At 43.3% G+C, this 15336-nt stretch overlaps 1 protein-coding gene across 1 annotated transcript in view; it reads left to right on the top strand.

Annotated features, from left to right (window-relative positions):
• The window catches only part of TMEM178B (transmembrane protein 178B), a 226907-nt gene extending 212050 nt beyond the window's left edge, over positions 1 to 14857 (top strand). The window contains exon 4 of the mRNA XM_074169020.1: positions 14607 to 14857. Coding sequence (XP_074025121.1) covers positions 14607 to 14857 — 251 coding nt within the window. The remainder of the gene's footprint in view (positions 1 to 14606) is intronic.
• The last annotated feature ends 479 nt before the right edge of the window (positions 14858 to 15336 follow it).

Here is a 15336-nt window from a genome sequence, read left to right as displayed (position 1 = left end):
AGCTTCTTGCGTTTTCTCTACATGCAAATTATGAAAATATGTGCACCAGTAAAAGCTCCATACTGGGCATGTCATCCAGTAATTTTGCAATTTTATAATAATTTCTGGAACCTTAGAAGCATCTGTGACACTACTTCCAAATGTAGGAGTCCTGTGGCAAGCTTGATGCTTTCGTGCACGTGAAGTACTTAGTAGTAGTCTAAATGGAATTCAGTTAAACACCTACCTGAAGAAATGCATGTGGGGCATTTTATACATTGTGTTTTGACCAAAGTATATTTACATGCACCAAGCATGCCTTTGCTTTTTGAAGTTCAGTTCCCAGGAAGTAGTGCTCACATTTTCTGGCTTTCAGAAGTTTTTTTGAATGTATCCAAATCCTTGACTTGTTTGATTTTATTATCATGACAGGCCTGTCAGTTCATTTCGTTTGTGTCTTCACTCTCTCAACAGTAGGTAGAATTATTGCCAGGTCAAGGTCAAATTTCAGTTCTACTTACAGCCTGAAAGAGCTGGGATGCTATGAACTGGCACACTGGCAACTCTACCAAGGCAAATTCCCGTATCTTCAGGAATCCCTCCTTTCAGTTTTTCATCAAGTTGTTTAAGAATATTTCCTCTATCATGATAAGCAGACAAGCTATATATCCATCTAACTATTGGCTTTTCCACCTGCTCTCCAGTGCATTCATTTTCTTGTTTCGGCACCTTGGATTCTGCTAGGTTGATTGTCCTTCCACAACCATGCAAACCCTACCCCACCACACCTTCTGTTATTGTATAGGCCTTTTAAAATCAGCTTTTAAAGATGATCTCTGATAGCCTGCTGTTTTCCCAGTTCAGCTCTAATTTCATTTCAGTCAGTTGTTTTGAAACATCACATGCTTTATTTCTAGTTTTGAAGGCAGGGCTGACTTTGTACTTAAATGCTCCAGAACCCTTTTCCTCCTAATCAGTGCCTGCCAAGGGGAAAGTGGGTGACAGGGCTGCCCCATGGTGGCACGCTCCAGCGTTTCAGCAGTGGTTGCATCCTCCCCTTCCCTACCTGCACCTCCCTGTGCTGTCCCTTGTCCTTGCTGGAAATATAAAATGGCACTTCCAATATCTTGTTCTCATACTTCAGCACAAAATCATCCCTGGCCAAAGCTACATCACTTGCCTTTGTAAATGTGTTAAAAGACTCTCAAAGAATGATGTGTTATCATCCTTATCAGAGCTCTGTCCTTCAGCTACAGAGTCATGTATTTTCCTTTTGCAAAGTCTGTGATTTGTATTGAGAACACATGGCAGTGAAATAGTTAGGGGTTTTACTGCATGCCTAACAAGGAAGCCCTTCGGGGAGAGAGTTCTGCGTTGTCTCATTTTGTTCCAAATTTACTGCGAATAAATGCAATAAATCATCTCTGCACTTGTTTACTGTTTTACCTGTTCTCTTCGCTCTTATCTGGTCTCTGCCAGTTTTGTCTTGTGACATGCACTTTAGGATCACTTTAGGGTTTTTTCCCCGTTTGCTAACAGTTTCCTTAGAGAAGCATATAATTTTACTAGCCTTGCAAATATTCATTATTCTTTGCAAAGTCAAGTGTGTTTCTTGCTGTAACCTTGCTTTGAGCCAATTATAAATTTTACCATTAATAATTCAGTCTCTAATTAGTCTATTTGGAAATTATTCCAGCTGCTAAATGCCCTTATTCATGTGATTTAGCTTCACCATGCAGATCCGTAATAAAATGATCCGTAGTCTCACATAGCAGCTCATTTCTTGTCTTTCCCTGGTGAAATTTTTGCATGAAATACTGGGCTTGGGGGTTTGCTTGGGAGTCTGAAATTCTCTTTTTTGCTGGCACTGAAAGGCCTGAAAACCTTGCTGTACACATACAGCAGCGCTATGGAGTTCTTCCTCTCTGATTTTCTGTTCTAGCATTTGCTTTCAGAAACATCGGGAATTTCTTTCATCCTCTCCTCCTCCCTCCTCTCCAGTGATGATCTGCCAATCTGGGGGATCCAAGCACCATTTGCCAGCTTCTCTTCTGCCACTGATTTGGGTTTCTTCTGACCCATCTAAGAGTGCTGCAGAGATATTGCTCTTTGCATCCCGTCCATACTCACAGGACTTATGTCAGGGTTACAAAAGCTTCAAACCTTCTCCCACAGCAGAGGTGAACACCTATTCTCTCCAGTGCTGGCTGCTGCAGCAGAGATAAGCAGGCAGGAAAGATGTGTGAGAGGCAAGGAAAAAATAAAGTTATGCAGGTGTGCTGGCACAATTTAACACTCTATTTCAGATATGCAAGAAAAGATGCTTATTAAAGAAATAAAGAACAACCCACTTACAAATGTATGAGTGCATTCTGCTTTTGTATTTTAACCTAGGGAGAAACAACCTTTTATAAATCATTTCCATCCTCCTCCCTTCTCAGAAATATTTCCGAAAATATTATTATCCCCACTGCCAGAGGATGGGCTGACCATTTACATCAGGTCACCTTCTCTTGCCCCAGCCATGCCACGCTTCATGCAGGTCTGTCACAAGGCGCCGGGGGGACAAGGACACACTCAGGGGTTACTCAGGGGTTTGTGCCAACGTGTGCGCTAGAGCCCAGCAGCTGCCAGAGTGCTACTCCCTGCATCTGGGAGCTGATGACCAGGCTGATACTGGGGGACGCAAACCCCATCAGAAAGGGAGACTTCAAAACAGGGCTTGGGAGCCCGTGCAAGCACAGTTGTCGGTACAGATGCACGGCACACGTCTGTATCCTCTTTCACTCCCTGCCTCCATGGAGAGTCTCGCCTCCAAAACCCCCAAGCCTGTGTGCTGTGCTTCCTTCGCCCGCGCTGTGCATATGTTAGTAGATGACAACTGAGGCATCTGTGTATTTGCAGCCATGGATCGTTACCAGCTGTTGAGTCATTTGAGTCCCAAATTTAACTCACTGTACTTTGAAAATAGCACATAGCGGCAGAAAATAAGAGTGTTTATTCTACACAACTGTGGTCCTGCCGTCTCAAAATAATCATTCCGCTGCTGAATAATTTAAGAAACAAAAATGGAGCAATTTAATACAGCAAGTGTAAGGCAAAGCTCTGTGATTGACAACTCCTAGGCAGTTACGAAGTACCTTCATAGCAGCTGCCAAGAGGAGGCAAAGGCAAAGATAAACAAAAAGAGAAAGTAAAAGACATTCTTTGGAGTTCATGTGGAAATATGTCAGGTCTCACAGGACACCCAGGATTTCTATTCCTCACTAATGATCAAGGTCTCTACCCATTCTTCAGTGGTGACATGATCAATCACAACACTGAAGGTTGAAGATATTTTCTGTGATCATGTTTATTTTTTTCTTTTCCAAAACATTATTCTTTGAAAATCCAGTTTCTTGTGCTTCTTTCCCCAAATAAATAGGGTTAGAAAGTTTATATAAAATCTTTTTTTAAATATGGAAAGGCAAGTGCAAATGCACATGTGTGTGCAGGAGTGTATGCATACAGATCTTAAGCAACAGCATGTGATCTTTAAAAAAACTGACGTCTACAATGAGTGGCTGTAATAACCTGAGCTGTGAAGCTTGGCATAAATATAGTTTGCACAAAGGCATAATACCTTTTGCCAGTTTGAAAAGTATTAATACTTCAAAAAAAAGTTAGATCACTGGAAAAAAATTAGATGCTGATCATGTTTTAATCCTGTGAGAGATACTAAATTAGTGATGACTGCAGAGGAACTTAAGAATTCAGCAAAACTCCATGTAGACCACTGTAAGAACTTATTTATGTGGGTTGACCTCCAGATGGAGACAAAGGCTGGTTTGTATCAAGAGATGCCATAAATTGGTTATGAAAGTCTTTGAAACAAGCCTCAGCGTGACAAGGTCAGCCCCCCCTCTGCCATGCCTCCCACACCACACACGTACGCTCTTGGTCCTACTTGTGCTTTTGGTTAAATTTTGCATTATGCTCTAAAGTGATTTAAGGCCTCGAATTGGAATGAACTTGAGTTAATGTACAGCGCTAATAGGTTTTAAATGTTTAAACCTCTCTAAGGCTCTTGATTGTTTAAAACCGTCAAACACATTACAAGGGTGTTGGGGAAGGCAGAAAAGGAGTTGATGAAGGTCCTTATGGGCCTGTGATGAGACCCAGAGCCAGGAGCAGCCGTGCAGGCTTTGTGCCTCAGTACCCATCAGGCAGTAAAGTAAGAAGGCTGAGCGCTGCATATTAATATAATAAGAGTTAGCCTGGTTTTAGAAATATACTTTTCCCTCACTTTCAGGATTTGTCAGTCCCTCTTTTCAAACAGCTCTCCTACACAGCTTGTGGTATCCTTCACAGATGGGGCTGCAGGTCATGTTCTTTGGTCCCGTTTCAGGCTATGTCTCTGGGCCTTAAAGAGTGGCCCTTCTTTTCTTATGTATTTCAAAACCTGGACACTGATGGATACATGTCCGTATATATATATATGGGTATGGTTTCACTGGACATATACGTGTCCTACATGGATAGGACTGGAGGTACTTCTTCATCCTGACCAACTAACCATTAGTAATCACCGTATAGAAATTAGTATCATTTCCTTTTGAATATTATCTAATTTCCTATCTTCAGTCAAAAATAGACATCAACGTACATCCCCCTTGCCATCTTTTGGGGGTTTAATATGTTGTCAAGGTGGCCTGTTTAGCATTTCCAGGGTAGGAAACGGTTGCTCAGCTGACTGCACGACAAGGCTCACAACACATTATGCTTAAAAGGCAGAGCTGGGGTAGCATGTTAAGTCTTTACTTCTGGTACTTTTCTATGCATAGTGGTGCACTGAGAACACATTGTGCATTTATTTATTAATACTGGCACCCATTTTGAAAACAAAATAGCAGACTTCCTGGAAATATGAAAGATCACCTACTTTCACTGTACGGGCTTCTGCACGTCACTGTGTACCTGCCACTGAAATGGTCTTTTATAATTTCGTGTTGTAATACTCCTCAAGGGGAATCATAACACCCATCTTTGCATTACAGAATAAGTTCAAAAGCAAAGTTATGTCCTTCTTTTCACAGAATATTATTTTCATTAGATGCTACTTTTTTTGCAATATCTCAGGTATTTAGCTGATTCTTTAGGTCAATACTGACAGACCTAGCCCTGAAAAGCTGGGACCTAAGAGTTACCACCTCCATAAGAGAATGGGGGTGGGGTGGGATATAGAAATGCTTTTTTCAAAACAATAACACAGCTGTACTGCAGTGTGTAGTCATTTAGAGGTTTTGGTTTGTTTTTTTTTTTTCCTGGAAGGAAAGGCACAACGAGAGAATTCATTGTCAACTACATAGCATTTGATCTCCATGGAAACATTATCAGCTGACTTCAAAGTCAACCTTCAAACGTGTTGGATTTTTTTCTTCCTGTGGCTCATTTCTGATGCTCCTAGATGCGCACTTGCACACTAGGGGAGAAATACCAACACAAGCAATTCCTGCAGCCTTGTAGCTGATCACAGAAAAGCACTGGCATTTAGGAGAAGGAGAGGAAAGGCTCTGTAACGAGGTGCAGAAATCTCATAGTCTGGAGCAAAAGACAGGGCAAGTAAACGTGCACCTGTAAACTCATTGTTTTTGAGTCTTAACTCAAATCAGTCTCCCTGAACTGAGCATACAGTGAATTAAGGAGTAAGCTCACTCTGGCTTTTCAGCAAAAAGAACTCTTCATATTCCTCTGTGTGTTCATTTTAAGTCAGCTGTACTGGCTTGCAGTTTCTCCCTCACCAGGATGGGATGTACTGACAGAAGCATCAGTACCTTCTAGAGTTACGAGAACAGAAAACCTAGCATAGTCTATGAAGGGCATGCAATCTAGTTTGCTTCTCAGGGATGTCAGTAGGTCTTTGGGAGGCTGACAGAAGGTGAATTAAAGTAGAAGCGAAGTAGGGGAGACAGATCCGATAGAAATACAAAAGACTTTCCCACACACAGCCCTGGAAAACAAGTTATATGTATTTTAAAATTCTGTGGTTGTTCCTTATCCCTTAATAATGTCACCAGGTCTTTGATCAGTTGCTAGGTTCTGAATTCCGATGGCAAGATGCATCAAGGCCAAAGGAAGACAAGGAAAACAAAACTGGCATTTATTATTGGGTTTTTTTTTTTATTTAAAAAAAAGTTTGCTGCATTGTTTACATGCCTGGCATCAAAAAGGAAAGAAGATTGTTACACATGCAACAGAAGGAAGAGTAATACTGGCATGATTTGCTAAACAAAAAGAATTCTTTACAGAGAGAAAGGGGAGCAAATTTCTGTGTGTGGCAGATCTTGCTGTTAAATGGAGAGACTGAAGCAAGGTTTAGATACATCTTCTTGTCTCATCAGATTGCCAACTTAGAAAAACAACATTCCCCTTGAACAAATCACTGCTACGCTTGCTTATTCTAATCTGCCTGGACAGAGTCCAACCAGCCACTGGAAATTCCACAGAAAAAGCACCTGGACCTGGCAGAAACTAGATGAGTGGGGCCTTCTTTGTTTCTGCCCAACCTGACTCTTTCAGGGGTTACGGAGACGAGTCATGCCGATGTACTTGTGTAGGCTGCAGAGGTATTTCCTCTGCAACAGGAAAGAAGATTTCAGCATGTGACCCTTTAAGGGAGTAATGAAGGGGTCAGGGTAGTTTGTTGCTTGCAAGCAACATGAATGATGTAAACTTTATAGGGGTAGCCTGCATCCAGTGGTCCTTGTTGGCAAGCCGATTACATCTTATTTTGATTTCTGGCTATTATAGCTCAATAATAACTGTGTCACTTAGCACATACAGAAAGGATTTTTTTGTTCCTGGTAGGTCAGCTTAGGGAACAGTAATAGTAATAGAGCCTGGAGCCTTTTGCAGCAAAGATCCTCAGTTCACATTCAGTACAAACAGCAGAAAGTTGTACAACCAAAGAGTCCTTTGGTCACTTGAAAAAAATGAATGGATAGGCTTCTCTCCAACACCTGAAGGGGAAAATATCCTAATCAGGTAGCCACCACCATCACCCAGAGCTCCCAGTGGCTTCTTTAGTAGTGCCTTCAGCAAAGAAAAGGATTAAAAAGTCATACCAGTAACTCTACCCTTTCAGCCCTGAAAGTATTCTCTCTAAGAATATTTCTAGTGGCACACACTAGGCAATGTGGAAGAAGGCTGCACTGAAGTTGTTTGTGCTGTGTCTGTCCTCCAGTCTCACTTGTCTTGAAGAACACCTGTCTGAAGACTTTTCAGCAGCTTAAGGTTTCCTACAAAAGAAAGATTCCACAAAGTCTCTGAGGCTCCTTCTTAGGTTTTGTCTGAGAGAGGTTAAATTTTTTGACTGGAAGAAAAAGTCCTTTCTTGGAGAGAGGCAGAATGGCCTGGTTGCTGAAGGACCAAATGCAATGTGGTGCATGGATTCCTCATGCTATGGGAGATGTCGTGTGCAAGGCAAACCCAACCTGGCCCTGTAAGTTTCTTTTCAGTTCTGGCAAATGCTAGGCTGGGAAGCACCTGCCTGAGGTACAATTTGATACTAAACTTCTGTGTCTTGTCATCTGGCAAATCTGAGGTGTGATGGAGTCACTCGAGTTTGCTCAGACGTCCAGTGCCCCTTTCCATTTAATCTTTTAGCCTCTGACTGGGCCATCCTGGGAGGTCCATACTGCAGGGGATGAAAGAAACCTGCTGGCAGCCTTTGCCTGTTGCCAAGCAAGGTGCTTGCCAGCGCAGCGATGGGATAATTTCGCTAACCTTTGATTAGGATGTTTCTTCATTTTGACATTGAGATCCTCTTCTTTTCTCTCCCTTCTGCTCCCAGTAAAATTCTGAATCACATCGCACTACTACAACTGGCACAATTTTTGCTGCTTCCTTTGTTGCGGCTGCAAGTTCATGAGCCATTGTGTTTGCTTAATGGCTGTAGTCAAGTCACATTATTATTACTAGGTTATTTTGGGTGGGTCATAGGAATCACCATTGCTAAAGCAATCAGAGGGCTATTCAACTGAGGCTTTGATCAACTCCCCTATTTCTCCCTAGCCCATTTTATCAAAACAACGTGCCTATAGCTAAGTAGAATGGCTTTTGCCTTACGTGCCAACTCATATCTTCAGAGGGTGCTTGCTCATAGCTGGTGCTCACTGGCTGCTGTAGTGCACAGCATGGGTATCCACTCCCGCTGCAGTCCCATGCACTCTGGGGTACGGTAGCAGAAGTGTCACCATGTGCAAATCTGCAGGGTGCTATAATGTGCAATATAGACTGACTGTCAGTTGTACCGGCATAGCAAACTGGAGATCACCCCTCTGCTACTGTAATATTGTTCCATGTACTACATTGATTTATATGAGTCCAAGGATGGTACCCATTAAGTATTTGCAGTTGTGACAGAGGATACATAGTCCTCTGGTGCCAGAACATATTACAGCTTGTGCAGCGGCAATTCAATAGACAGTCACTGCTGCTGAAGAAACACGCAGCAGGCATTAGAGCTCTGGTGGGGTACGGATGCCATTGGTACGTTTTGAGGTAGGAGGCCAAAGGCCAAATGCAAACCGCATTCTGACAGCAGCTATAATGCAATATCATAGCGCTGCTATAGACTTCACAGTTTACTCTGGTTCTTGGTATAAAATAAAAATGTATTAAGCTCCAACCCAGGTGGGCTTATCGCCTCACAAGGACACCGCACTAAATCTCCATCACCCCGTCAGACTTCTCTTTCCATCTCAGCTTTTTTTATAAGGGCAATTTTCCAGTAAACCCCTTGCTATTCTGCAGCCTATCGGTGATGCTGCAAGCTGCGTCTGCTGGAACAGTACATAATTAAGCAATAATTTATATTCTATGCGTGTATGCACAGAGCAATAAAGTGTTCTCAAGAGCTGCGTGCTGCTGAGGCGTTTAATCCGTGCACAGAAGGAGTTTACTGCAAAGCTGCTCCCTCCAAAAGGCTTTTGTCATCACTGTGTTGGGAGAGAATTGGGTTTGTTCTTTAATAATTTCATTTGATTGTAATATAATTTAAATAGCTAATGGTACACACTCCATTTTAGGATCAGACCTCATTTTATTTGTTTGTTTGATGTACCTTGAAAATAGTAAAAACTAGTAGGGCAAAGAGAAAGTAAAGATAACGTTGTTTCACTTGTGAGATTTTTTTTCCCCATAACCCTATAATAAAAAAAGTGATGATAATAAATAAGCAGCACTCCTTCCGAAGACATTAGTGGCCACAAATTGCCATCAATCGCAGCTTCTAGAAATACTTTAAAAGGCAGAGATTCACATTTTTTGAGAACTGTTTGGTTTCAGAGGGCATCTTAAAATCCATACCTTTGTGTTTCCCTTTTTATCTACTAGTGTTTTTAAGTAATACTTGACATTTTTATCTCTGCAAAAAAACAGAAAGGGAGAAGAATCAGATTTTTTTGGTTTGTTTACTTTGTACATCTGACAGCACAGTTAGTTTGTGAGTCATTTCTGCCTGTTGCAAGGGGAAGGGAGGGAACGAGCATTGTTCCATCAGAGGTGGAAGAAATGTATTCCAAATAATGAGAAAAATTATTTGTAGAGAGGAGGGTCTCAGAGGTGGGCTTGGCGACTGGATCATTGTAATTACTGGCTTTTTGGATTTCCCTTGACTTCAACTTGGTGATGTCTCCTTCAGGCTACAGTCAGGTGCCCCATCCCTGATACTAGGGGCGAGGATGTTTAGATGAAGCTCCTGTAGCGGGGTCTGTTCACACATCAGCACTATGAAAGCTGACCTTGGTTTGCAGTGTCTAAGAAAGGCAGCAGTTCTTGTCTCGCAAAACACCACGGACCCTGTGAAATCCCTTAAGCTCTATTGCTCTGGAAGCTGAGCCAGGTCTGTGGGTGAAGGACATGGTTCAGGGCAGCGCTAGCGTGAGGCAAAATTGAAACATATTTGGTATGGATGGTTTGAGCCTGCTTGTCTTTAAATCAGTTCACTCACAAGCACTTCTGCTCTCCCCTGGAGGTGAGGTTTGAAAACTGCAAACGGAGGCATTGCAGCCCCTTGCACAGCTGGGCTAATTGGAAAGAAAAGGGACATTTATAGAAAAAAAAAAAAAAGAATTCCTAGCAGCAGAAGCCCACGGCTTTGCTTGATAAAATCACGCTTAAAATAGCTACAGCAAAGGGCTCTGACTCATAATCCACACTGAATTAGGCTTTGACCAACAATCATAGAATCATAGAACGGTTAGAGTTGGAAGGGACCTTAAAGATCATTTAGTTCCAACCCCCCTGCCATGGGCAGGGACACCTCCACTAGACCAGGTTGCTCAAAGCCCCATCCAGCCTGGTCTTGAACACTTCTAGGGATGGGGCATCCACAACTTCCCTGGGCAACCTGTTCCAGTGTCTCACCACCCTCACAGTAAAGAATTTCTTTCTGGTATCTAATTTAAATCTCCTTCTCCTGACCGTGTCTGCTTCTGCAGATAGGATGGCAGGACCCCAATCTTGTACACATATATAGCAAATAAGTTCGTCTTTGTCCTAAACAAACCTCCAGTTTAAATGGAAGACATTCAGTATAATGTTTAATATTCTTCTTCCATAATATCTAAGAAGGAAAAGCGCAAGATAGCCATGAAGTATTTAATAGCGCAGGTGCTCAAACCACTGTTGATCACCAGTCCATTAGCAGAACAGGCTCTGTCAAAGCCAGAGGATGGGTGGTTGTTTGATGAGGAGTCGGGGTAGAGGTTTGACTACATATCAAACAGCAGTTTCTGTGGTACAGACATGGCCTTACATGAAGTTTTGTCTCTCACCTGACTGAAGCATTTTGCAATGACACGTGAATTTCCTTTGTCAAAAACACCGCTGTTGCCTTGTCTCCTTCATTAGCGTTTCACTCAGGATGATACCGTGTAAATCGCAGCACAAAGAACTTAGCACATTCTGCTCTCCCCAGCTGCTAAAGGAGATGGTCTTTATCTCCCCTGTCCAGCTCACTACCAGCACATCCCCGGTGAGCTCCTAATACCGCCTGTCATTCACATTCTGTGTGTCAGTGTCATAGTGGAAGTGCCGAGCCTTGGACCACTAGCCTTCAGGTCTGGTCATTTGCTTGGGCCAGAGTTATGGGGAGTGTTTTTCACAAAGAAAGAAAAGTTTGTATTTCTGCAGCTGCCCAGGGATCTTGGGCATTATTGCACATGTAGGGCAAGAACTGATGTCTCACTGACAGCAAGAACCTGCCAGGAAAGTGAATAAGGGTTCAGTTTATTTTCTGGGGAGAGAAAGAGTCTCAGGGTTGGGGATGCTCATGACTTGCTGCAATCCTGGTGTCTCCGAAGCACCGTGTCCCTAGGGCAGGCTGTGTCATGGACAGGAGTGACAGCCTCCCACCTCCTGCCATCCCAGCTCCACATCTTACTCAGGCTAGCAGAGGCTGCATTTCCAAGGGTAAGCTCAGTCTCTGCATCCCTTCCACCCATGACTCTTTCACTATGATGGCCCACAATCATGCGATTTGCAGGGATGATCCTTTGTGTTATGATTGCCAATTCATGAGGAAAAGCTACCGAACAGTCCTAAGGTAGTAACCATACTCAGTTTTCATTAGTAACCCTCCTGGTGAGAGGCCAGATTAACTACAAGTGGGAACTTCCTTGCTTGGCTGAATACAAACAACACATATGACTCGTCTAATGGCTGTAAAGATTCCTCTAGGTAGTATAAAATGGCATTTTTTGTGTCTGTAATGAATAGCACTAGGGAGGCTGATAAACCTGTGCTGTACAAGACATCCTGCAGAAGCACTGGGGGGTGACTGGCTGAGGACCATGCTATGCTTCCTCTAACGCTGTGCATGGCAGTAGTTAGTTATTGTCGTGGGATTTGCACATTCTGCAGCAAAGGGGCAGGATGAGGGCAGCCTTTATTTTAAGGAAGTCTCATGCTAGTGATTTGCTTTATTCTCTATTGTTGTTACTCGTTCTTCTTTATTGTTTGTTTGTTATTGGGCAGAATACCCCCAGCAAGGTGGAGTGCCAATATATTGGACACTGTTTGAATACAAAGAGTAAGCAATGCTCGTTGCACTGAAGAGCTTGTAATCAAAATAGCCAAGACAAAGCGTGAAAGCACAGGGAGTATTTGAAATCCAAAGTTATTTCCTTCCCTTTTGTACTTAGCAAATGCAGCTTCAGTCTGGCCGCACAGATTTTCCCACCCACCTCTCTTAACAATTATATTTCGAGAACACTGAAATTATCATGTTCTTGCTAGCAAAGAAAGGCCTTTCATGACATTTTCTGACTACAGCCATTTGAAATGAGCCATGGAGCTTGGTTCAGAGCTCCGTGTCTCTGATGGTTCCCTTTTCCCCTGATCCTACAGTGTCATGTTGACATGTCACACAGGGAACAACTGTGCTCTTGCCAGACACCTTCATAGAATCATAGAATGGTTAGAGTTGGAAGGGACCTTAAAGATCATCAAGTTCCATCCCCCTTCCCATGGGCAGGGACACCTCCCACTAGACCATCATGTTACTGCATAACCTAAGTGACGTGGTAAAACACAGAAGGGGGGTGTAGCTTAGAAGCTACAATCTGATTTTTGAGTAAGGGATTCTGGGAGGGAGACCTCCCCATTTATCCTGCTCTGTGCTTTGAAGTAGTGTAGGACATCTCTTAAAGACAGCTCCAGGGCCTGGTGTCTCACAAGGCTTTTGTAAAAGTCCAGAGCACTGATTGTAGACTTACTGGGTGCTGCTGTGAGGCAGGAAGGCAGTAGCCAGAGTAGCTACCACAGCAGCTTGCTGGTCCGGACTGGTACCCTGTGGCACTACCGTAATATGAGTACTTATGAATAACCTGGGCCATCTGGCAGCTATATAGCATTAGAGGAGGCACCCAGAGTTCCCATATTCCCTGACCTTTACAACAGAGGGTATCTACAAGTGGCACTCCAAAACACACTGGAGAAAAGACAGTCCAAATAGACAAGGCAGTGATCAAAAGAGGGAACAGAGAGAGATACATGACAGTGCTCTCACAGCAGGTCTGTGCCAGATTCACCTATAGATTCTAGACCTATATGTAAAAGAGGTGAGGATGGTGGGAAGTCCACATGTTTGGTGGTATATCTGTTCCTACAAATGCCCCCAGTTTCTGAGCCTAATTCCAGGTGACTTCACCACATAATCTTACCTGTGTCTTCAGAGTGGGGAGTGTAAAATCCATTTCTTTAATGCAATTGCAGCTGAAAATAGCAAAACTGCAGAAAAACAATAGGAAAAGTGTTGCAGGAGAGAAGCAGGAGCAGGGGCAGGAAAAAGTAGAAGGAGGCAAGGACACCAGAAGAAGAGAGCTTGACACTAAAACCAGGCTGGCTGTGACTGCTTTGGGGGATTGTGCTATATTAGGGACAAAGAAGAGTAGGAGATTCCGTGCCAGCAGCTGCTAGTGAAAAGGTGCAGGACGTGCTGCACGGGTAGCACAGGCAGCATGTTACTGATCGCTGCATGAACAGGGGGCCGACACAGAGGACTGGCCACATGTGTTACTATAACACGCATCCTGCAATATGCCTTCTCTGCCCAGGGCTCTCCAGGCAATTCAGAGAGGCCCACATAGAGAGGAATTAGAGAGGAAAAATAAATGACCAACTTTATGTTGACTTCAGTTGTTATCTCTTGAGACAGGCGCGTGGCGTCTGTAGCTATCCATTATTTGGTGTGTGGGTGGCAACTGTGACATTTCAGGAGCTCAGAGTTTAGCTTTGATGAAGCTGGAGGCCAAAGATCAAAATTAGACTCATCTGGGTGGGCTAAGGTTCAGCCTCATCCGAAATGTTTGACTTTCCATAACACTTGCCACCTGACAGAGTTATAAAGCCTGTCCTCGCAGTGCTCTCACAAAGAAATGAAATATTGCTGCAGAGATGGAAAACAAGAACAGGATATTTTGAAGATTTCCCCAGCTCTGCAGGGGGCATCTAGATTCGGGCTGGAGTCATGCGGAGGGCAGAATCCAAATTTTGTGAGGGATTTTATGATTTTGACAGTTGATATTTAAAAGGAGGGCGTATAATGAAAGATTTTAGGTTTTGATATAAGAAAAGTGTGGAAAAAAATCTCTCCAAGTAATTTCAAATGTAAGTTTCAACAGAGCCAGAATATGTCAAGTATTCTGTAATATTTTCTTCTATAAAATGCATCACTGAGAAATTGAAATTAAACAAAAAAATCAAGGGTTTCCCCCCCAAAAAATATTGAAACATAATGATTCACTCTGTATTTGTCTAAAGCAAAATTCCAGAAAAATCAATGGTTTCGTGAAGCATTCTAGTCCCCAAAGGAGTGCTCATATTGAAAAAACTGTTCCTGTTGAAGTTCCTCCGTACAGCTCTGTTCAGCATCAGATCAATATTCAAGGCTCTGCTGGCACTCAGCTCGTTCCCTGTGGAGCCACTAGACTGAGCCACTTTCTATATGAACATCTTCCCTTAGGTATTTCCTTACTGCTTGCACCAGCTCTTCTCAGGCAGCTCGGAAAGCGGTGTGTCTGTCACTCTTCTAACTTCTCTTTGTTTTTTTCCTCCCTCCTTCTCCCCTTCCCGCTCTCCTCCAGGAACCTTCTGCATCATTTCACTGTGCACGTGCGTGGCTGGAATCAACTTTGAGCTCTCCCGCTACCCCCGCTACCTGTATGGACTTCCCGACGACATCAGCCATGGCTATGGCTGGTCCATGTTCTGTGCGTGGGGGGGCCTGGGCCTCACTCTTATCTCTGGCTTCTTCTGCACTCTGGCCCCTTCTGTCCAACCTGTCCCCAGGACCAACTGCCCCAAATCTAGACCTGAGAATGGGACAGTGTGCTAAAACAAATAGCAAACAAATGCACACACATACATATATATATATATGTCTATGTATACCTATACATGCATATATATGTATATATAATTATATATATATATAATCTCAATTTAATGCCAGTGCCAAGGTAGAGCTGAGTCCGACACGGCACTCACATCTCCACCAGACTCTGTGTTCCTTCGTTCTTTCTCACAACGATGGGAAAGCTTTTCTCTCACATGGCTCTTCCATCCAACTCTTAACTTCAGCATCATACCTTAGAGGTCGAATGAACATACAGTTGCACCTACCTACTGCCATTTGGGAAGGGGAACAGGGGGTCCATGTGGGGGATCTGGAACCAGAATCTGTACAGGACACGGAGCGTGGGGTGGGGTGGGGGAGACAAAAAGCCTGTCCATTGCAGCCAGAAGGGAAAATGCAAACAGCAAGCAAAGGAAAAAGTCAAATATTTGAGCCACCTCTACAACGTACCTCCTCAA

Source organism: Numenius arquata, chromosome 2 (genome assembly GCF_964106895.1).
Source record: "Numenius arquata chromosome 2, bNumArq3.hap1.1, whole genome shotgun sequence".
NCBI classification, from domain to species: Eukaryota; Metazoa; Chordata; class Aves; order Charadriiformes; family Scolopacidae; genus Numenius; species Numenius arquata.
This window is presented reverse-complemented; position numbering and strand designations above follow the sequence as displayed.